Source organism: Gymnodraco acuticeps, unplaced genomic scaffold (genome assembly GCF_902827175.1).
Source record: "Gymnodraco acuticeps unplaced genomic scaffold, fGymAcu1.1, whole genome shotgun sequence".
NCBI lineage: Eukaryota > Metazoa > Chordata > Actinopteri > Perciformes > Bathydraconidae > Gymnodraco > Gymnodraco acuticeps.
In genome coordinates, this window is record NW_022991601.1 from 70,987 (window position 1) to 95,828 (window position 24,842).

A 24,842-nucleotide genomic window follows, 5' to 3' on the forward strand; every position below is an offset into this window, starting at 1 on the left:
ATATGGGCCTGTAATTGTTCATTACTGAAGCATCTAGATTATTCTTTTTTAAGAGTGGTTTAATGACTGCAGTTTTCAGAGCCTGTGGAAAAACACCTGAGTGAAGAGATTTTTTTACTATACGAAGTAGATCTGAGGCCATGCAAGGCAAAACATCTTTGAAAAATCCTGTTGGAATAATATCAAGGTAGCAGGAGGAGGATTTCAGAAGTTGTATAATGTCCTCTAGGTTTTTATCATTAATCTGATGGAATTGTGTCATGGTGTTTGAATTGATATTAGGTGGATACAGAGACAACACATTTGCTGTTCCTGATGCAGAGGCACTGACTGCTTGTCTGATGTTCTGAATTTTGTCAGTGAAAAAGGCAAAGTCATTGCATGCCCTAGTGCAGGCATCCTCAAACTACGGACTCCGGTCCGGATCCGGACCGAACCAGCACTGTCTCCGGACTCTGAGCAAATTATACTTTTCATATGTATGATCTCTCTGTATTATATGTGAGACATCGCCACAACGCATTCGCAACGAGTCAAAATTCTCCGCTATGTCCACTGCAAACAGCATGTCTGACTGTTCCACTGTGTTCCACCTGTGTGTGTCAACGCTTTGGTCCAATCACATTTAGCATCCAGTCAGCGTTTTTTCCCCCCAAACAATCTGCGAATCAGAGGCACAGTAGGGCGGGTCTTCGCGGAATGCGGGTGGGAAAAATGTGTGTGTCTCTTTCAACTTGTCTAAGTCAGAGCGAGAATTAAAACAAAAACAAAAAAATAATTTCAGAGCGAGAGTTAACAGCTCATCTAGTTCCATCTGTACTGTAGCTAGTAGCCTAGTTTCACCTACCGGGGTGGCAACTGACACCCTAAAAATAGGCCTTGCCACCCCAGCTGCCACCCCAGTTGGCAGCTTTGTTTTGAAAGAAAAGTTGTGGCTCATCGGACATTTATGAGAGAAAGTCTCTAATGTCCGAGTGCAAGTGAATGCAGCACAAGATGCACGTCATGTAACCCCTCCCCGGTCCTGGCGCGAGCGTGGACATACGATTTGGCGGCGATTTCATTTTTAACTGGACGGCGCAAAACGAGAAGCATTCGGACCCAAGCACTGAAGGAATGAGGTATTTGCGGTCTACAATGACAGAGAAGAGACTGTCAGTTTGGCTGTACTCAGCATTGAATCAAAACGCACTAAAGCTGTTGATCTTAATACGTTTGTGAGGCGTTTTGCTGAACAAGATGGTAATCGCCGCATTCAGCTGTAATAGACATGTCAACTTGATGCTCTGCTCACGGATGAGCATACAAAACTATTAAGATGATGACCTTACGTGTGTAAATATATTGTTTTCTTTGAGGGGGTCTGCCCCCAAAAAACAGTTTTAAGTCCTGAGAAAGTCAAATAAGACGGTGTGTAAAACTACACTGCCCAGCCAAACAAAAGTAACCACTTTGATTGAACTAGGCCAGTAGGTAAGGACTTTCCACTGGATAATAACTGCAGTATAAAAGAATGCATGACTGAAGTGATGGAGACCATGTTGAAGGCAAACACAAAGAGGAAATAACAGGTCAAATCAAGCAAATCCCCCTCTCAGATTGCACAGCAACCAGAAGAACATAAATACTGGCTGGTGATTTGATTCATCAGCTTTGTGATGGAATAAAAAATGCACAGTGCATTTCCTTAGCTGTGGGTGAGTCCACTGACACCACTGACAATGCTCAGTTGCTGGTGTTTGTGAGTTGTTATGATGAGGCAAAGGGGGAGTTTGTTGAAGATGTGTTGGGCCTGACGAACCTCAGTGGACACACAAGGGGGAATACATTTATAAAGCAATAATGGGAATGCTGAATGAAAGAGGGTGCAGCTGCCTTTATTCCTAACTGTGCAGCTCTTACACTGCGACTCTGAGGGGTCAAGCACAGACACAATAACAATGAAAACTGCTGCATACAGATTATTTTTGTTTTTGCAACCTCGTGTTAAGAATCTTGTTGCAATTGTTTAAAAGTTTGAATGACCGTAATAAACGGACCTTTGTCTTATTGAAACATTTATTTTGGACCTTTAAGATTTGTATTTGAGTACCCCTGCCCTAGTGGATAGAAATTCAGAGGCTACTGACACTGGGGGGTTAGTTAGTCTGTCGATGGTAGCGAACAAGGCACATGCGTTGTTTTTGGTAATGATGTACATTTTTATAGAAATGTTGTTTTTAAGACTGCCTGTATTTTTTATTTTATTTAAATCGAGATAATACACCCAAAAAAAAGCTTTTTATTGATCCAAAACTCGACCCAAAGCCGTCTGAATTTCTGACATGTAATTCCCAGCAGCCTATATGATTTCGATTTTACTGGCAATTATAAAAAAACCTTTGCATTTGATCTTTAAATGATATGATGAATTGGAAATGGGGGACCCTGATGTAAACAAGACGAAAGTCTTTCTCTGGTCTGCATCCCCTTAACAATTGTATGTTTTGAGCTGTACTGTACTGTACCCAATATACAAGCTGTTAATAAACTTTTCAATCAATCAATCAATCAATCAATCCGGCGGCGTGGCGTAGCTTGCTGCTCCGGCTAGCATTAGCTCCATGCTAGTAAGAAAGGGGTTGGTGCAGTCCCCATATCCAGTATAATCCATAATTGTCTGGTCAAACATGTCCACCTTACTTTGACCAGCCTCATCAATATTCACCAAGAATGGATTAAAGCTTTTCCGTGGGCTTTTTCCGTTAGCTCCATCAGCTTGTCTCAGTCTGTGATTAGCATTAGCGTTAGCTCCGAACGCTGCCATTAAATCCATTCCACTCTTCTCCCCCGTAGAAAAAAAAATCTCGGACGGGCCCCCAATGTTACCTTTTATTACTAACGGTATCTCGGCACCGAAACCGTAGTTTCGAATACACACCGGTGGTTTCTGACTTGGCTCGTTGTCAGCCGGTAACCAGCTGCCCAGACATTTCGAGGGGGAAAAGGATGAAAACGAGGCGTTCGGGTGCCGTGGGAAGAACCTCCGTTTATTCACGTTCTTCAAGCTATATTGACAGTGTATTGCATACATACAGACTAGATACTATTCATTTTCTGACCACTTTCTCTATACTTTCGTCTCTCTCTCCATAACTCCGCACTTCACCTTAGCCATCACATTTCACACACACAGAGACTCCAAAACCCCACAACCCCTTGCGGCTGCTACTCTTAAAGTGACAGGCCAAGCCTGTAACACGACGATCGTGAATTATCAACGGGGGGGTGGGGGAGCAGTCTGTGGACCTGTAATCGCATACATTTAAATAATTGCTTTAAAGGGCATAATAATAATGACGATCGTCCGTTCTGTGATTTTCCAGAACACACATGTATGTTATGATATTAGGGTCATGCAGAGTGAGATGAGATCGCTGTCACTTTAAGAGAGAGTGTGGCTTGTGCATGTGTGTTTGTGGATGGTGTGAAGTTAAAACTTCTGTTGTTGCAATGTTGAGGTGGAATTAAGGAGTCTGGAACGTCGTTAGCCAAAGCACTGAGAGTTTATTAAACACAGTACATTAATACAGCCGGGAGGTCACTTAGTTTCACACTGTCCTGTGCAGCCACCAAATCATCTCTGAACCCAAAGGAACCACAGCATGCAGCAACATGAGGAGAGGCGGGCTCACAGAAGCCCGCGTTTACCTAATCAATAGCAGATGTGAGACAATAATCTGCTTGTCTCAAAGAAATGCAGGCAGGCCTGGACCCTTCCCCCACAGGATATAGGAGAAGCGTTTGACCTGTGACCTCAACCTACAGAGGAGTTTTTGACTGATACTAAAAACACATGTTTGCAGTATCACAGATTCTAAGAAACAATAAGAAACTCTATAATCAAGATCAGATTAAAATATTCTCTTACAGATGGTAGAGCGACAGTGAGCTAGCGTGTGTATGTTTCTGGAAGTGAAACGAGGAAGCAGAAAAACAGAGGTCTGTGATGTATTTTGTGAAACAGAAGAACTAAATAAATGCAACGGCCTCCTAAGAAGAGCTCGCTTCTCTCCAGTCATTTAAGCTAAAGTGGGTTATTGAACCTGAAGCTTGTTGCTTCTGCCCTCCTCGACTACGGTCTGGGAGCCGACAGGAAAGTGCAACACACAGGTCTCGTTCAGGATCCGAAAAATAAAATAAAAATATTTTTGCACACTTATTCCTAGTGTGCCACTGGTTACGGTGCCGCGTGCCAGGAGTTGCCGACCCCTGTGCTAGTGGATCGCCGGAGATGTATTAGATTAACATTAACATGCTTATTGTAGTTGTAAGTGCACTGCCTTGCGGCCTGTAGCACCATCCTTGATGGAGCATATGTGTGGGCTGGACCAGTATTTTACAGGAAAGGAGTGAGCAGAGGGTGGAGTTGTCGATTCTTGTTCTGTTTTCTGTGACTATCTTCCTCACCCTCTCAGACTATCAGTTGTGCACGCTACTAAAGAGACGCGCTGCCATGGAAACCAAACAATGGTGTAGCTGTATTAAAGTCCGAGTGGAGTAAATCCTGAGTAAATCTGATTTAGTCAGAAATTGGGAGAAATATGACCCCGGGAGGAAACCGGGAGAGGGCAATGCAATCGGGAGTCTCCCGCGAAAATCGGGAGGGTTGGAAAGTATGCCCAGAAGACCTGGATGCTTCATAGTGATGGAGGAGGTCGTCTATATACCTCGGTCCTAAGCCATTTAGTGATTTAAAAACTAGCAGTAGTATTTTAAAATCAATTCTTTGGCAGACTGGAAGCCAGTGTAATGATCTCAGAACCGGAGTGATGTGATCCACTTTTCTAGTGTCAGTGCCACTATTATGAGCCACTTTTCTTTCTATATTGTAGCCTGATGTGCACATCGACCGTCAACAAAACAGTTTCTCAGTCCAATGCCGTGGACAATCTCTGCTGTTCTTGATCTGTAGACCCCTTTGCCGACGTGTATCCTGGAGGACCTGGTAGTCTAGTTTTCGTGGCTTTATTTAGTTTCCCGTAGCGTTGTTAGATTTCTGTTAGGGGAGGGAAGCTCTGGGTCCTACGGCCCGTGGTGTGGCTGGCTTAGGCTCCCGCCTTTGTTTCTTTTGGCCAGTCCTCCAGACCTTGTTCGTTTGCCTGTTGGCCTGTGTCAGTAACGGCTGTACATTTTAATAAATGATCGCTGTTAAGTAGCCTACTGGACGTTGTGTGTTTTCTTTTATGTTGCGGGTCTCCCCACAAGCCACTACCACGGAGTAGGGGGCCGTAACACCGTTATATGGAATACTTTGGCTAATTAGGAAACAATTTAGTTTGCATTTAATTGTGTTTAGCTGTGAGCAGGTCATCAGTTTTCCTTTTGTATTACAACATTAAAAAGCAAACAAATAACAATTTGAATAATTTATTATCTCTTTGGGTCCATTGTTTCAGAAAGGTCGGATTCTGTTGCAGTGGTGTTGGACAGTGGGGGCACAGCCACATTAACCACAGCAGTTTGGAGGACTTCATCGAGCGCCGCTGTGTGGGTACTGTTCAGCACTGCTGCCTTCGACTGCAGGTGGGCCTCAGGAGAGGTTTTTTCTAGAAGTTCAGGAACTTCCTCAGCATCATCATCTGTAATCGCAGAAGAAATGTGTTAATGTAAAATGTGCATTCCAGAGTGCCATTTAAAAAAAAGAGTTAAGACTTTTCACATTTAACCTTTTGTCGGTTCCATTTTGTCTTCGTCTTTATTCTGCGCAGAAGCTAAAGTCAGAACGTCCAGCTGGTTTTGGGTCGATGATGAATCAGGAAGCAGTCCTTTCCTCTGATCTTTGACAGAAAAACAATTCAACATTAAGATTTAATTATGGGCCATTTTAATCTCAATTTAGAGATGGTTAAAGGCTTCAAATGAACAAAGAATAATTGAATACTGGTATTGACTTACCAACTCTGTTTATTCCACTCCTCCACTGGCTGCCATACATTGTAGATCTGCTGGTTTGATCAAGAATGGAAGAAAGCTCCTCTGTAGGTATGGGCCGGCTTTTCTGCTTGGCTGGCAAGACCATCATGGGACCCACTCTGGCCTGATGTTCCCACACTAACACAAACCAGCACAATGCATGTTAATTCAGTTACGCAGCCATCATCATGTCTAAAACCTATGCCAAAACATGTGTCAACATTGATCATTATGACGACATCTGCAGCCAATATTAAATCATACAAGTTTCTACATGCCTGTACTGGTCTTCAGTCCGCTCCTCCAGAGGGGTTCACGCTCTTCTGGCTTCACAAACCCTCGAGGCCTAAACTTGCTCGGGCTGCTGGGAGTTTGCTCAACTTCAATTGGTCTTTTGCATTGCCCACATAAGTAGTCATTACCATCAGCGGACCTCCATCTGATAAATTCAAAAACATTCAGCACCAATACTTTCTTTTTTGTGTGTAATTTGACATATTAGACTGGATCTCACTTGCCTTCCATTCACAAAAGTGCACGCCTTGGTTGTTGCATCTGTGCTATTTATTGGCACAGCATTCAGGTGACATGTGATGTAGAGCTATGAGAAAAGCAGGTGTTGGGAAACATGCACACACAATCATGTTTAAGGCAATTTAATAGAGCCTCACCTCCCCTCTGTCCTCATTATAAAATCTGAAGGCATCAATGGACATGTGGAGCTTGTCATCCTGTGTCCTGGCTAAGAATTGAGACCTTGAGCCTGGAAGCTGAGAGTCAACAAAGCACCTATGATGAGGACAAACAAAAAGAGCAACACTAAATTAGCACTCATTGACTACTATAACCAGAGTCTACATTACCCACAATGCAACTCCACCACTAACATTTCTAGTCATATAGGCAAGTTCTGGAAGTAGTTCTTTAGAGTCAGAACTGCACAAATCTGACCTGTGCATTTGCCAATAGTGGCACAGAAAGGAACTAGAATACAAAAGATTAAAAGCAAACCGCAGCTAGCCTTAGCTAATGGCTAACTTGAAGACGACACTAAAGGACTGATCTTTTATTAACCTGTCACTCGAGTCAGCATTGCTCGCGTCTGAATTAAACCACTTGAAGAGCCTTACACATTAAACAGCTCCCTCTAGGGTCAGAAAAAGACTTTACTTTTTGCCATTTAGCAATTTGCAGCCTTACCCATTTTCAATGAAGGCATGCCTGGGGCTGGAGTGCATGTCAGGGCTCAGTGTAGCCACGCAGCTGCTCACAAACACTCGGAGCCCAATGTGATGCCCAATTCTGACCGAGGCCTCGATGCTGATGGGCTCACCGATATGAAACACATTAGAGCCTCTTTTGTGCTGCCAGTCACCTGCACACGGACAGAAGAAAGTACTAAGTGCAAATAGAGACATGACAACGCATAACATGAGAAATTATCAAAACCCACTTGTCATGATTCTCAAGTTAAACTGCAACATTTCCACTGCAGCCTGGGTCGACATGAAGGGGATCCAGGTAGGCATGAGTGAAGAACTGGACAAACTGTACTTCCTAAGAAACAGAAAACATGCATTCAAAAAACAACAGACATCATTCAAAGATTTTTACAATGTGAGCTTTAAAAACAAAAAGAGACACAGACCTTTCGTAATGACACTCGATTGGAATTACAGCCTCTTCCATTCGAACAACACCAAATGGAGAAGCCTCAGGAGAGTATATGAGGAGGTTTGTGTAGATCAGAGAGTCCTCAGTTACCTGTGGAGAGTAGACGTGTTTAAAACTAGAAGCTATAATGAATCAGATTTAAAATGAAATATATTTAAAGTTACCCAGTGTCTGGTGCCGCACTCCACAAGTCCAACACTGATACTGTACTCATTTGCTGAAGACGCTGTAGCTCTGCAGTACTGGTTGTTGGTCTCTACTCCAAGGCGTAGCTCGTCACCATCAACAGGAGCTCCAACCGCAAACATATCGGCTTTGATAACAATCTCCAAAGAGTCTGGATGGCAGGTCACTCTGACGGTATTCACCTGCTGCGGTTCCTTAGCCGGAGACTTCTGCTGCTGCTGCCCGAGTTCTGACCTGCCTGTGTTCGCAAGGCTCTGAAACGAAGCATCTTGTGTGGGCGGGAAAGCAAAAGAGGAGCTAACACAGAGTCCTACAAGGAGGATAACCTGAAAATGAAAGGCCTCCATAAGTGAAACTGATAACAGGAACCTGGTCAGCTGCTCTCTGTCTTCCTGACAAACTCACAGTAGGCCTATGGTTCGGTGTGAGCGGTGGAGCTTTTTAAACTCTAGCCGATAATTATCCTCATCAGAGCAGCACACCTGCGTCCAATCAGACACCCATCAGCTTAATTGGCTGCACACTGAACTCAAAACATGAGGCCGATTGAGAGAGAGGTGAAGGGCGTTTTCACATGTTTAAAATGTGCATATATTTGCTTCATTGCTTGTTACTTTGGATTTTAAATAAAATGTTAGTGTTGCAGTTCATGAAAACCATGCAGGAAGCATTTTGACATCCCCCTGGATCCTTCATTTGTACACTATCACATTATTATTGTGGTCTATGGTGTCATTTTATTATGTTTTTAAACTATCATTCATGTTTTGTTGATCTGTACAGACTAAATCAGATACAACTTGTGATTCTGAGCTACATAAATACAATTTGATCTATATGTTTGAAACACAAGACATATACAAATCAATCCATGCAGTTCAAACAAAGAAAGTATTGAAAATGCCTCCAAATACTTAAAATCAAATGACTTCAAGTTCAAAACTATATTCTTAATGATCCCTTTCAGATGTTCACTCTGTACTGTTGCCTACATATTTTATATTATTTTAGATTCATCCATTTTGTTTTTTCTGTTCATACTTTGTAGTTTGTTTCGGTCCAGAGGGCCGTTATTGGAGATGTTAGAGTTGAAAGGGGAGACAGAGGGGAGGACATGCCAGAACTGTTCGGCTGGTTCAGGATTCAAACTGGTTGAATATGGGCTGCCAGCTCTAACCACTGACATATCAGGCGAACCCATTCTTATCAAGGGTTATTGACCTAACCTCTTTCACTCTTTCCTATTATGTCCTTTATATTTGGACACATTGTATTGTCTTGTATGTGAATAGCACTTTTTTTGGTGCGCTCAAAACACGACCCAAGCTTTAAAAATATATTATTACTATTATTTATGAGAGCTTCTGAATCGGACTGTGCCGGCGTACATGTTTACAGGACACTAACTTATAATATATATCCACCCCTTTGCTTCTGATGACTCCTCCTGACCTGCACTTTCACACTCATCTTACAGACACCAGACATATCCGGTGATACATCATGAAAGTGATATTATCATATCTTCTTTTCTCACTTGATAATATCACAACAGGATCACTATAAGAAGACTTACTATGATACTATAAAAAAGCGTTATATATAAAGTACTTTGTGGGGAGCAATGTTTATATTGAGAAGGGTTTGTTTGAGTAATTGTATACATTAGTGGTGTTAATCCAGTGGATGAGTCTGATTCAGTTCAGAAATTCAGTTAAACATCAGAGTGTGCAAAACCAACTACAACGTTTCAACGGCTGTTCTTACTTTGATTTCCCCTTCCTGCTCAAGAGGTGAAGAGCAATAAATAAAGTGAGGCTGTCCACAAAACCTCACAAAGACTGAAGGAAATAGGAGGAGTACAATGTGAGTCAGCTTTAGTATTTATTAGTTCATAACTGAAAAGGCCATGAAGACGAGCTTGGCAGAGAAATTCACATTTGATTTTCCTCTTTCAAACACTGATATCCTGACAGCTGACATCAACATGTGATGTTCATACAGTGTAATCTGTTTTTATTACAGGGATGTTTCATCAGACCAGTTGTGTGGCTTTGTTTAGAGCCATGTTATGTATTAACAGTAAAGACTAAACATCCTTGTTTCTTTAATGTTTATGTTGTATAAACATTCCTTACTAAACAATCATTAAAATAATCGTTTTGCTAGTATTAAGGTATGGTATTAAGCTATAAGTATTATGCTAGTCAGGGAGGGTGAGAGATAGACAAATATTGAATCCTTTATTGTCTGGATTGTTATGCTTCGCCTACTTGTAGGGCAAAGCCATCAAAGGGCCCAGAGTTACAGTTTCACATGCCACTAAATCTGAAACATGTTTAGAGTTGGTGAGGTCCTGATAATTTATTCCGGTAAATTACTCGGACCTACTAATTGACCTGACCGAAGTTATTGAGTCTATGTAAGTTTACTGCTTGGCTCAGATCCACCAACGTCAGCAAGATCTCACCTCTATTAACCCCCCGAAGAACCAGGTTCAATTAACTGCTGTTTCTATTCAGACAACTCTTTTTTAATCTGTTTAAGCGATCCCGAAGGATTTTGATATCAGTAAATGGAGTGTGTTCCTACCTAAATGTGTGTGGCAGGGTGAAGTCTTACCTTTGAAGCAGGAGAGGAGAGCACAGATTTTATTTTAGTTGTCCCAATCCAACAGGTGAGATCAGTTTATTTGAAGAAAAATAGGTCCAAAACTAATACAGGGTTTTTACCTTTTAACACATTATAATCATACGCAACATATCATGCAGGGGTTATATTTGTATCTAAAACCTTAATTCATATTTCTCATCTATCCAAGATCTAAATAAAGCCATTAGTTATAAAATTCCTGTACGTCCTAATAACGCCTTCCAGGTAGATCTAAATAAAGCTATTAGGTCTAAGATTCCCGTACGTCCTAATAACACCTTCCAGGTAGATCTAAATAAAGCTATTAGGTCTAAGATTCCCGTACGTCCTAATAACACCTTCCAGGTAGATCTAAATAAAACTATTAGGTCTAAGATTCCCGTACGTCCTAATAACGCCTTCCAGGTAGATCTAAATAAAGCTATTAGGTCTAAGATTCCCGTACGTCCTAATAACGCCTTCCAGGTAGATTTAAATAAAGCTATTAGGTCTAAGATTCCCGTACGTCCTAATAACGCCTTCCAGGATAACCTTACCGAGAGCCATTTACCCAGCCCTGAGGGCCAGAGCCTACCGGGAGAGAGTATACCAGGGGTTTCCCCCTCTCTCTTTACAACATTATAATCATACTAAAAAAAATGATGCTGTGATCATGTTCAAATAGGAAACTTTAATTCACAGTCTTACATTTATTACCAAAATGTTTAACTTCAACTGCCCAATTCAGTTGTGACCTTTTAAAATCTCCCGATAGAATTTAGAGGCATTTTCTCATAAAAAGACCGGTGTTAATAAAAAGCGCATTCAACTTTTCATTCACCAAATCAATTCACATCAATTTCATACCTTTTTTCCGACACAGACGGCGGGAATAACATTCAAAAACCCATTCCTATCCGCATGAATTCGGAGGAAGGTCCTCACAGATGGCGGTACTAATATTCATACACGTTTTCCGACACAGACGGCGGGAATAACATTCAAAAACCCATTCCTATCCGCATGAATTCGGAGGAAGGTCCTCACAGGTGGCGGTACTAATATTCACAGACACATCTCCCATCAAATCATTCCACTCAGCATTCCAACCAAGAAATTCACTCAGCATTCAAAGAAATCCACTCAGCATTTCAACCAACAAATTCAAGAGATATTTACCAAGTTTGAGAGAACTTTTACCGAGAGCTATTTACCCAGCTCTGAAGGACAGAGCCTACCGGGAGAGAGTATACCAGGGGAAACCCCCCTCTCTCTCGCACTCTCTCAAAAAACCAGTCTCTTTATGCTCAAAAAACCGGATCGAAACCCCAAAAAAACACCTCCTCTATTCCCAACCAACATCTTCTATTGGCTATGGCATAAGACACACCTTCCCATGTTTGTGTAGAAAAAAGCTAAAACATGACTAGACATTTTCTATGGCTATGACATACCACCTTTTTGAGGCCCTCAATGTGTTTCTCCTTAAGTCAGGAGCCCCCCTCCCTGTGCACCCCTGTGAGAGGAGAGGGAAAAAACTGCCTTCTTCCTTATCAGTGACACCCATAACTCATTATAGGCCTTACACTCAACTTAACAAACCACTTGGTTTTGTTTATACTGTAACTATAGAAAAACCTAAAATATGAAGCATTTTCATTGTGGGTTATACAAGAATATAATTGATTATATTTGATTATAACTAACTTTCGTTTTAAGTATTAAACATACTATGAAAACTCTCAACAAACATGAATAAAAATGAAAGTGAGAGTCAAATAATATTTAGTTGGTTCAGTTTTCACAAACAGATCACAGACTATGAAAGTTACAAAACTGCAGGATTTACAGTTTACCTTCAGGGATCAGACTTCCGAGGTTTGTATGACCGGTGAGAAAGTTGCTGGAGCATGTATCGTCGCAACATCGACACACATCATCACTGCCATCGACATTTATCCATCTGATGATTAGTATACAGAATTAATAATTGTTTTCCTTTCGCTTTGAGTTGAGGGAATTTACACCCAAATCCAATGTTGAAATACCATGTATTTGTATACATATACTCCATGGGCCGAGTCAACATTCTAAAATATTCTTAAAGCTTACATTTAGCACATTCCTCTCACACGTGTACTGTTTCAGTCCAAATGCTGAGGTAAGCATCACTGTTACATTGATCTGGCTGTACAGAGACAGCATGGACAATTCATTTTAGAAAGTATTTATCCTTATATTTACAGTAAACGTTAGACCTCATTAAAAATATATGTTTCCTTAATTAAGTAACTTGATTACTTAAGCAGCAAGAAATATTAATAGCAAACATTTGAACCAGTTTTAGCTTATAGAGACTTTTGAACATGAGCCTTTGTAAATGATACACTGACAAACCTTTTGCAATATTACAGTAAAGTAAGGAGCAACCATTCACAAAATAAGTAATAAAAGCACCTTGAATTTATATAATTGTTGACGGGGCTGCTCTTCTGCATTTCAGAGGTTGCTTTCACTTTCAGCTGGCAAGTGATACAAATCTAATATAAGAGAGACCAAAGAAATGTCATTATATAACCTCGAAGCATTTCCAAACATGACAAAATCATTCAAGTTATAGAAGTGGCTCACTGAGTTCCTTGTGTCCTGGGGAAACAGGAAGGCATCGAGCTGCAGCTGAAGAGAAGAAGATCTTGTTCTGGGATTGAAAAGTGCATTTGATCCTTCCTCTTTGGCATCATTGAAGCACCTGACGAAACAAATTACATTTGAATGCAATTTAAGAGCCAATTGTCAGTATCATACTGTATTCTGAGCTTCTCTTACCCATGGTTTTCGATAAAGTAGTATCTGGGGGCTGATCTCGGGTCAGGAGACACAGCCGTCGATAAACAGGCGTCTGTGTCCCGCATCAGGACCGCTGTAAGAGGCCTCGAGGTGCAGGAGGTCTCCGGTGTAGAAGACACTGGTGAGCGTCTCTCCTGTCCAGTCCTCTACAATTAAACACAAGCATCACTTACTGTGATTGAAGTCAACACATTACTGTGTTTCTGCTTATACTCAGTTAGTCTGTAATGAGTTTTGAAACTGTAATTGAGTGTTTCTTTATTGGTTGAAAAAATGCTCTAACTTATAAATAAGGAATACTATACTTCACATATAAATGTTCATTTTTCAGCCTATACTAGTGTTACCCCAGCTCCTGCTCCCTTTCTGTGCCCTGCTGTCCTCGACCATTTTGAGCCTGTATCCCTCTCTTCTCTCTCGGAAGTAGTCAAGCACCTGCGGCCGACAAACTGTATCTTAGATAGCATTCCCTCTCGCCTCCTTAGAGATGTTTTATTGCTTGTAAACACCTCTCTTAGCTCAGGATGTGTCCCAGCTGCCTTCAAACATGCCATGGTTAAGCCACTACTTAAAAACAAAAATCTCGATCCCTCCATTCTCGCAAATTTCAGGCCCATCTCCCAGCTACCCTTTTTATCTAAAGCCTTGGAGCGAGTAGTCTACGCCCAGCTGCAGTCGTTTTTAACCACGCATGGCATCCATGAACAATTTCAGTCTGGCTTTAAACCTATGCATAGCACTGAAACAGCCCTTTTAAGAGTTTTTAATGATCTGCTCTTAGCCACCGACTCAGGCAGCCCAGCTGTCTTGGTGCTGTTAGACTTAACTGCTGCCTTTGACACTGTGGATCATAGTATCCTGTTGTCACGGCTTGAACAGTCTGCAGGCATTACAGGCTCTGCTCTTGCATGGTTTAGGTCTTACCTGACGGACCGTAGCTTCTCAGTGCAGTTGGGTGCCTTCTCCTCTGCCAAAGCCCCTCTTACCTGTGGGGTTCCCCAAGGCTCGATTCTGGGCCCCATCCTTTTCCTATTGTACATACTGCCCCTAGGTTCAATTCTCACAAAACATAATATCCCCTTCCATTGTTACGCTGATGATGTACAGATGTACTTGCCTCTCAATCAAAATGCCAACTCACTACAGCAGTTGAAGGACTGCTTAATGGAGATAAAATCCTGGCTGAGCCAAAACTTCCTTACCCTCAATGAAAGCAAGACCGAGGTCATCTTTTTTGGACCCCAACCAACAGTCTCCCCGGTTGATATTCTGGGCTCCCTCAATACAAATATCCTCCCCTCATGAACCTTGGAGTGACCTTCAACAGCGCCTTTAAATTTGATAAGCAGGTTAGTACTGTAGTCAAGACCTGCTATTTAAAAATACGACTATTGGCTAAGACCAAGTCGTTTTTATCTTTTAAAGACCTAGAAAGGGTTATTAACGCCTTTGTTACCTCGAGACTGGATTACTGCAATGCTCCGTATGTGGGTATGGATCAGGCCTCAATTAGACGCCTCCAGCTAGTTCAGAACGCAGCTGCACATCTTCTTACTGGCCAAAGAAAGCGTGACCATATCACCCCAATTCTGGCCTCACTGCACTGGCTTCCAGCTCGGTTCAGAATAGATTTTAAACTCCTTTTATTTGTTTTCAAAGCCCTAAATGGGCTGGCTCCTGCTTATATAGCCGAACTCCTCCATCGCTACACCCCAGGCAGAGCCTTAAGGTTGGCTGATCAGCTGCTGTTGATAGTGCCTAAGACCAGGCTTAAAACCCGAGGGCATCGGAATCAAGTTTTATTTATATAGCACATTTATAAACAATTTATGGTCGAGCCAAAGTGCTGTACATATAATAAAAATAGCCTACAGTAGAGACACTTTACAGCAAATACAACAGCACAGATTGTTCATGTGAAAGAATATTTTAATCCAAGCTAATTGTGCTTAAAACTTTAGATAGTGAGATTCCTTATTTCTCTTTGTGTCTGTGAATCTTCTCTTCTTTCCGATGGGGGAGGATTCCCATTGCTCTGCAGTTTGGAGACAAAGAGCTCTTGTTTTCACATCTGGCAGTCATTAGAAATGAGCGCGGCTCCTGAGGTCCCGCCCATCCGAAAGAATGGGTTGGCGCTGTATGTTCCTTTGTCCGGCAGAGTTGATATGGGTTTTCCCCCGACCGGGAGGAAACTTTATCAATCCTCCGGCCGTTGTTTCATTGTTTGTACTTAAATAAACTATCAGTGTGTTGGCTAACGACGATCCAGTCTCCTTCATTGTTACTCAACATTGAAAGACAGAAGTTTTCATCACAGATTGGCGTCGCGAACATCGTACCAAGAAATCTTCAGAGCTGGTAAGTGTGATTTCAAATCTATATTTGGATATTGCCGTACCAACTCTGTGATTCACGGTATCAAAATTACCTGTGGAACTGAGCGGATGCAATTTTTTAAGTTTCCTCTGTGTGTGTTTTCTGGAATTAAATTACCAGACAATTACACGCGGCAAATATTCGGAGAGACCTTAAAGAGGGCATCAGTAAGGTGGAACTTCTGTTCGAAAGCAATGTAATAATTTGTATTGAAACGAATCGCCGAATTCGGGAGATTTCAACGGTTTAACTAGTTAAATCAATCCACCTCGAAATCTCCCTGTTGCTGTTGCACAAGGGTCCAGGGTAATTCCCCTCCCCCCCTGTGGAGAGCAGCACACGGGAAGAAATGGAGCACAGGGTCGTATTTTTCCTAATCACACCATTATACATTTTGGAACTAAACAGAACTATTAATTAATGGGAAGGGTGATACGAAATGACGTCACGCTGTGTTTCATAAACTGATGGATTATTGAATTTGGCTGTTGTTTAAAAAAAGAGTACTGAATTAATTAAAAAATCTCTGCTCTCGGTCGGTACGAGCGGTTCACCACTAAATTAGCATAGTGGTTTGATTGAGAATAAGGTAGTTATTGCTCTTCAACAGATTACAAGTAAATATGGCTGAGAAGAGCCCATATTGAACAGATATTTCACTGCTCCCGTTGAAGCCTCCGTAATTCGGATTAAATTAAACTGGATGAATTTTGGCTATCGCGCTGGTGTTTGTTGCGAGTACATGTTTGTTTGTCTAATTGTCTCTATATTGGTTTGTCTACCCGCCGTCTTGTGTATGTTTTGTAACAACTAACAACGAATCAGTCCATAGCCAGGGTAAAATGAACTAAACTTTAGTTATCTCACCAAAAGTAAGTGACTTGAGGAAAAATAAATAAATAATGTAAAGCAAAATTATACATTGTAATATAAAGGTGCTGCAAAAGGAAAATAAATAGCAAAAGAGTGTTTTTATATCCTGTATCTGTCTTACAACCGAGACCCTCAGAGGCATCACTGCTCATAAATACCGGCCTGAGGAAATCAGGGTTGAACAAAAATCTGTCTGCTCAACTAGGTCAATGTTGTATTATTTGTTTCATTTATTCTTAATCTATGTATTGTATGGTAATGATGAATAAAAAGAAAAAAACGTAATGTATTGAACACATTCCGAAACAAAGCAGATAAGCAGAATAGACTCAGACATAATTGTGATTGGAACCTTTTGCACTGTTGCTGCAAAATGAAAACTTTGTTGATTGTCTGTTCCAATTGGCCACTGGAATAGGATAATTGATATAAGTTGAAGTTCAATTACAGTTTTTAAATATAGTTTAACATTCTTTATTAAACTGTTTCAAATTATTTCTAGCCAAAATCTCTCCCTTTCTCTGCTCCCGTGGTGCTGCAGAAAAAAACGCAAGACACAGGGTCAGAGACAGGCGTGACCTCTGGAAGTAAAAGATCATCTGAAGCAGACCACGGAGCGACCCATTGGGGGTTTTATGGCCTCAGCACAAAGAGGAAGATCTAATTGCAGCAGTCAGTTTATAATTTTGCCAGTACTGTTGAGCATTTTCAAAATGTATTTTCATGCCTCTGTGCATGGCTTAGTCTTTCTATCTGTATAGCCACTGGTGTAACTAAGTTCATAAACTCAACAAGTACTATACTTGGGCACAATTTTGAGATACCTGTACTTTATTTGAGTATTTAAATGTTTTGCTACTTTATTTCTTCTACTCCACTGCAGTTCAGAGATACATGGGGTACTTCTACTCCACTACATGTATTTAATACCTTTTAGTTACTTTCAGATCTGGATGAATGATGTGAAATATCACTACATGTATTTAATACCTTTTAGTTACTTTCAGATCTGGATGAATGATGTGAAATATAATCAAGTGTTGAATCAGATTTTAGTTCCACCTGGAGTAAATCCACAAGCTACCCTGCAGTATACAAAGTCATTCAAACTAGCTGCACCTTTACCAGCTTTGAGAACACTTTCATGATCAATCATTATAAAACATATCATATATAGTATTCTGAAATAAACCAATCTGCACAGTGACTACTTTTACTGTCGCTATTTTCACTATATTTTGATGACAATACTTTTATACTTTTACTTGAGTAACATTTTGAATGCAGTACTTTTACTGTAACTTAGTATTCCTACACTCTGGTACTTCTACTTTTACTCAAGAACAAGATCTGAGTACCTAAGCTAACGTTAGCCAGAAACATTTTCAGTTCGCTTCAAGCTCTGCCCTCCGACAGGAAGCTCTGCTCTGAACACCCCGTTCTGGCAGCTGTTCACCAGCGGTCCAGTCTGTGCCACAGTCACTCCGGACCACACAGCTAATATTAACGAACACATCCGTAGGCAGTGATGTATCTGAACACGTTCATATTTTGGGCGAACGTGAACCGAACGTACTGTATTTCTGCTAGATGAACGTAATTGAGAACGCGTTCATTCTCAGCGCTGTATAACGGCGTTCAATAGTGCGTTCATTCTCAGCACTGTATTATAACGGCGTGGTGTTGTTGCAGGAAGTCCCGACGGAGAATACTTTTGCGGTAGTACATATATACATCGATACAACATTACGTGTTGATAGAAATCATCACATAATGAAATAAGACCCCACGGTTTGATGATTGACAGGTGTGTGGGCTGTCTTCCATTTTGACACACAGAACAAGGGGGGCTATCCACCCGTATCCACAATGTAAAGTAATTCACACAGACTCTTCCCTCTGTGAGGAGCAGCAGGTTCAGCTTCATTTAAATATGTCATGTAGTAATAGATGGATTTATTTTTTCATCTCAAGAGAGAATGTGTATTTTATGTTAGTATTTCAAAAATCTCCTGGGGGAGAATCCCCCCAGACCCCCTGCGGGGGTTGGGTTTTCAGCATGTCAACTCTTTCACTTGTGAGGAAATAGCAGGATTGGCTCCAGGTCGCCCTTTTATTTACTACAAGACAAATGTGCCTTTTTATTTCATACAGTTCAATTTGGATTGAGACAGGGAAATAATCTAAACCTCACGCGTGGCGTTTCACTGTCAAGGGGGCGATATAGCGTGTATGTATTTACATTTAAAATGCTGATTTGAGCCCCACCACTGTATGGGTTAACCCTACCATAGATTACCCAACACAAATACTCGGGAGCCGATGAGTCAATGAATTGCTTATCGCCACAGGCACACAATAAAACAGTGGAAACAAACATGTGTTTGACTTTCATTAGTGAATGAAACTGTGTGCCCTTTTATAGTCTGTGTCCAATATTGTGTATTTGTATATATATTATATATATATCCTAAATATATGCTAAGGTCCCGCTACTGACACGATAGCAGTCATTTCGTGCGCATGTGTGTAATTAAACCCATGATATCAAAATCTCACTCCAGCCAGGTACCCAAAGTTGGCAACCCTGCCCATACCCCAATAATATTTTATTGCAGATCTACATGAATCACAAAAACGACCTATTTTGGATTCAAAACGGCGAATTTCACCGACAGGGGACACGTTTGCATCCCTGCTTGTTATCATTTTCATCACAGAGCTGGGAAAATGGTGTATTGATTGGATTCTGATCCGTGCATGTCCAATTTTAACTGACTTTAGTTCTGAAGTTAATGTTAATTTGATTTCAACCCATAAGTAATTATTTAAATTACCTCAACATTTCACATGATGGATTAGTGTTCCACATTTTTCCCACTAATTTGTTTTATGATTAGGCCAATGGTAAAGAGAGACATTGATGACCCTGTGTCCTTTTGGTGGTACGTGGTTCCATTTTGTCTATGGCCCTGGACAGTTTCACTAAGAGTCACCCAGTTCTGCTCTGCTGCAGTCCGGCTGAGTGCAGTCACAGAGATGCTATGGCTGCTCTACATGACATTAATGGTTTGGTCCGAGAATGGGCACCATTTCCTGCTCCCAGAGAGAATGACGAGCCTCAAACTGGACTTTACAGCCGTGGATACTGTCTCACGTGGGCCTGCTCCCCCCCACTGAGCCATGAACTGAAAGCTTGACATCTGCTTTGTACACCTGGAAGCCTCCCCGCCACACCAGCACCAATCCTTGGGTCAGTTAGATGAGACTAACGGCTTCACTTAGGGCATATGGGTCAGAAATATGACTCTCGTTACCACGGAGTGGGTTGTTTGTTTTTTAAGGCTATTCATACTGCTATGCAGAGTGAAGAGCCCCTACTATTTAAAAAAAAAATAGGCCTAATGTCAGTGGCCTCTTACTGTCTACTTCTGCATGTATTCACATTATATGGACCCAGTGGCGTAGCCAGGAATTATTGTGTGGGTGGGCCTGGAGAAATGTAGGTGGGCCAGGGGGAAACATATTAAGCGTGGGGTCTGAGCTGAAACTTCATTAATGATTTTAATGATTTGTTAATGCACTAATAGAACATAAGCATAAATTAGCAGTGAAAACAAAAAACATAGGCACGGCGGCCTCAGAATGTGTGTAAAACTGACATCCACATAGGGATGGTTATCGTTAAGGCTTTAACGGTACTACTACTTTTATCAATAGCGCTTATGTTTATGCTCCAGGTTCAGTACCAACCACATCATAAAGTACGCGGATGATACCACAAGGGTGGGACTCATCAGGGACAACAACGAACAGGCCTACAGGGAGGAGGTGAAACATCTGACAGACTGGTGTAACACCAACAACCTGATCCTGAATGTCGATAAAACAAAAGAGATCATTGTCGACTTCAGGAACAAAAAGCACTGTCACCCACCACTCCACATCAACGGCACAGCAGTGAAGACTACAGACAGCACCAAGTTTCCTGGGGGTGCATATCACAAGCAGTCTGACCTGGTCCACTCACACTACATCACTATTTAAGAAGGCACAGCAGCGCCTACACTTCCTGCGCAGCTCCCTCCTCCCATCCTCACCACGTTCTACAGAGGAACCATAGAGAGCGTGCTGACCAGCGGCATCTCCATCTGGTCGAGAGACTGCAACGCCAAAGACTGGAAGTCTCTGCAGAGAGTGGTCAGGACAGCAGAGAAGATCATCGGAGTTTCTCTCCCTCCCATCAGAGACACCGCTCAGAAACGATGCCTGACAAAAGCCCAGAACATTTTGAAAGACCCCCCTCATCCTCACCATGCTCTGTTCTCCCTGCTGCCCTCCAGCAAGAGGTTCCGCAGCATTAAGAGCAGAACAGCCAGATTCTGCAATAGCTTTTTCCCCCAAGCCATCAGACAGCAAGTAGACCAGTAACACAGAGATTACATTACGCTGTGTAAAGAGCACATATTTGTTATATAGTATGTCTATTTTATTTATATGTATAGTAAGTCTTTATATTTTAAACACACACTTTATCTTTAATTTTATCAGCACCACGTCACTATTATTTATTTATATGTACAATTTTAGCAAGTTTTTATATTGTCCTGTTCCTGTAAGCCAGTACAACGACATTTCGTTTTAATAGTACACTCTGTGTCTTGTTGAAATGACAATAAAGTATGTCTGTCTTATCGATCCGGTCCTTTAACATTACTTTTATCGGTTCTTTTGGAGAAAAAAATAAGGTAAACTTACTAAACACATTGTGAACAAAACTAACATTGCTTTTTATTTAAATTAAATACATAATATTTCACATCAAAAGAAACAACAATGTTTTAACAAATCGTATTAAATAATGTGATGACAGAATTGTAAACAGAATAGCTGAAACTTTAACAAAATAAATAACTCAGTTTCCTCTAATCATTAACCCATGTTTGTATAATGTAGTTAACTCGGTGTGTTGCTGCTAGCATACAGAACACCTGACGTGGAAACGTTACTCGTGGATGGGGCTACAGAGCTGCTAGAAAGACAGTCGAACCCGGTGCATTCCTCCGTCTGAATGTGGAGCACTTTTGCTAAATGTTTAGACGAATTGCTCGTGTTACCGCCCTTACATACTAAACGCTTATTCCACTTTTGGTAACGAGTATTGTCCACATCGACACGGCTATAGTTTAACCACCTCGGAGCGCGTTCTCTCCGCCATCTCCTCCGTGTGTGTGTGTGTGTGTGTGTGTGTGCAGTGTTGCCAACTCCATAGTAAGAAAAGTAGCTATTGGCGGTCCGAAAAGTCGCCAGAAGTCGCCTAATTTGCATATCATGTAATGGCGGCTGTAGGAGAGAGCATGGTAGAGGGGAGTACACAAAACGTTCCCAACCCTTCAAGCATCAAAACTTGAAACCACCGGAGTTAAATCCAGACGACAGTAGATCAGAAATGTCTCTATTCTGCAAGGTAAAATTACTTTGTTGCTTCCCCGTCTTAAGCAGAACATAACTTTATTATAGTGTGAAAGTGAGTGAAGAAACATTTAAATCCCGCCCAAAACCAGGACGGCTTGGCAGTTGGCGCATGCGCAATTCATTTGCAGTCTCGACGCGGGGGAGTGTGGTTGTCTCCTCTCTGCTCCGACTGCAGCAGCAGCTCTGCTGCGGCCAGGCAACTGTCAGTCTGAGCGCCTGTGAGTACTATGGGAGGGAGGCGGGGCTCACGGCAGCACCCGCGGCTCGTTAACTGCAGAACAATGTGAGTCTCTAAACACCAGAAAAGTCGCTAATAACACCATTATAAATCGCTAGATTAGTCGTTAGTCACTTTTGACACAAATAAGTCGCCGGAGGGTTTGGAAATCCGCCAAATTTAACGAGAAAATCGCCAAGTTGGCAACACTGTGTGTGTGTGTGTTGCTGCATGTAGCAGCTGCGTGTGTGTAAACTGCCCCGCCCCCTCGCACACAGACGGGGGAGAGATCTCTTAAACGGAGTTGGCGACACTTAAACTGCAATGTAATGTTTGTGTAGCAATAATACATACAACATATATCGGGGGCACAGGTTGTTTATCCTTGACAGTCGCACAGTGGGCACACACTGAGTGTTTTCATATTCAACAAATGTGTACACGCTAAACTGCAGACCTCAAGAAGAAATAATACTTTCATTCACTCACGGCAAAAGTTACTTTACTTACTGTAAAAACTCACGGTAAAAAAATGCACTCCCTATTCCATTGTCATGAAGGTGGAATCTAACTATATCCAGAATACGTTTTATTGGATCCAGGCCAAAAACATGTTTATTTCTGCTGTAAAGTTGGGCATTTTAACATGGGGGTCTATGGGAATTGCTTCTTTTTGCATCCATCCCCTGTCGGCCACTTAATGAACTGCAGTTTGTGGCACTTCCTTCTGGGCTTCCCGGCTCTGCGCTATGAAGCGCTGATTGGCTGTGGGTGGGCCAGACGTGCATGTGGGTGGGCCTAGGCCCACCCACAGCTACGCCGCTGCATGGACCATGTTTCCACCTGGTGAAACTAGAGGCTGCACGGAACTCAGGCTACAATACAACCATTTTGTTCTGCTCTAACGATTCAATTTATAGATTCTACATCAAAATAGTTCGTTTTTATTGTTTCCAATGATAACGTCACCTTAAGTGGAGGAATGCAAACCTGTTTTCAAATGTAAGATTTTGAATGTGTTTGACATTTCTCAGTAATGACACCCTCAGACGCCCACTATCATTCATGCTATGCCTTCAGTGGTAACTCAGATGCTTACATGGACTTGTATGTTTGACTTCATATCTAACAGAAGTAAGAGAGAAAGAGATGGGGAAGTGAGGAAAAAGGGAGATGAGGATGAGAGGGAGATGTGGAAGAGAGGGATAGGAAGGAGAGGAGAGATATTTGCGAGTTGCATACTGATTCTGAGTTTTCTCGATTAATAGCTTATATAGACAATACCATGCTTAAATAGACTCCTAAGTTATTATTTCATATGTGACATATGTAAGAAAAGGGAGGGAAGAGTCAATTATATTGAGTAATTGATTTCATATTGGAACATTCATTTCTCAAACCTATGTTTTATGGAAGAGGAAATGTACTTCTGATAAACTAATCCTTTATCAAACGGTAAATGGTGAATTAATATAACATCTAGAATCATTGAGAAAGGGTTATATCCACAGGGACTAGCTCACATTTAACTTAAAATAACATGTCTCTGCTTTGGACTGATGAGTATATGATTCTTGCATGTTAAATGACTAACACAAACCTTACATTTATGCATGTGCATGTGTCAGGAAGGCTCCCAAATCATTCTGAGGGGCCTATCCTATTTTTGTAATTAAATGATAATGTGCTAATCCATTACTTTAAGTTGTCTGCACTCAGGAAAACATCCCTATCAAGTGTTAACCCAATAACTAGGACAGCTCTGAAGGCCAAGGGTCAGAGAGAGAGAATCACACTCTGCGGCTGCAGAGGGCACCTCCATCCACGGGCAAGGAGGTCGTTCGAGATGAGAGGATTCTAATCTTCAACTTTCTGAGGAGATGGGATGCTTCTTCATCTTTCTGCTCGGTGGGCTCAGGCAGACAACTCTACAGGACGAGCGATGGTTTCAGAGGCATCTGGATGTGCCACTTGGAATAGGCAGGTGCACTGCTCTCAAGCAGATAGCAGAAGGAATACAGACAGATGAGCCTCTGTTTCACTGGGAGATCATAAAGTGCTCACTGAATTGAGCCACAAAAGCAGAGCAATTGGGGAGGGTGAAATATGGCGCTCTGATGAAGAAGAGTTTGAGCCAATCAGCACCTCAGTGCTAATCTACAGTATCAGGATGCCTTTACACACCAGACATTCTGTGTCATAAAGAGAGGAGGAGAACGAGTCAGGAGGACATGTTCTTCTAGCTCTCGTACAAAGATAACATTTGAATTGAATGACCAGATGATTACAGATGTACAATTAATGATTGTTTTTGTATTCCCAATGAACAGATATGTGTTAAATAGTGGTGATAAATATATTTTGTCAGATCAGATTACACTTTCACACTAAACAAATAAATTAATTGATATTTTCAGATTTATAAGGTATTGAACAATAAGATATTTCTAATATTATAACAGACAATGTTACTATCCTTAATCATTACCAGGTCAAATGTACAACGAGGAAACCAGATTACAAGGCTCCCAATTCAGCGATTGATATTGATTACAGTTGATACTCTGAATAAAAAACAGATGTTTTGATTTTTTCCTTTTCAGGTTGT

The 24,842-nt window shown here is 41.5% G+C and overlaps 1 protein-coding gene and 1 pseudogene across 1 annotated transcript; both read right to left on the reverse strand.

Moving 5' to 3' along the window:
- Nucleotides 1-5,393: 5,393 nt before the first annotated feature.
- LOC117533949 (zona pellucida sperm-binding protein 3-like) lies at nucleotides 5,394-8,162 on the reverse strand. Its single transcript, XM_034197981.1, has 10 exons — nucleotides 7,794-8,162; nucleotides 7,604-7,719; nucleotides 7,409-7,512; nucleotides 7,156-7,330; nucleotides 6,627-6,744; nucleotides 6,474-6,556; nucleotides 6,234-6,394; nucleotides 5,938-6,093; nucleotides 5,709-5,819; nucleotides 5,394-5,621 (listed from the first exon to the last, which is right to left on the reverse strand). The coding sequence occupies exons 1-10, from the start codon at nucleotides 8,160-8,162 to the stop codon at nucleotides 5,413-5,415; spliced, it is 1,602 nt and encodes a 533-aa protein (XP_034053872.1). The 3' UTR covers nucleotides 5,394-5,412.
- Nucleotides 8,163-12,291: 4,129 nt separating this feature from the next.
- Nucleotides 12,292-13,443, reverse strand: LOC117533934 (annotated as a pseudogene).
- Between the last annotated feature and the right edge of the window lie 11,399 nt (nucleotides 13,444-24,842).

Bases quoted from the DNA above. Each gene is read 5' to 3' on its own strand.
- LOC117533949 (XM_034197981.1), bottom strand. From the start codon at position 8,162: ATGGAGGCCTTTCATTTTCAGGTTATCCTCCTTGTAGGACTCTGTGTT. The intron at 7,331-7,408 runs GTGGGTTTTGAT...GTCCGTGTGCAG, and splicing joins TAACTTGAGAATCATGACAA to GTGACTGGCAGCACAAAAGA. The intron at 6,745-7,155 runs GTAAGGCTGCAA...TCCTCATCATAG, and splicing joins CATGCCTTCATTGAAAATGG to GTGCTTTGTTGACTCTCAGC.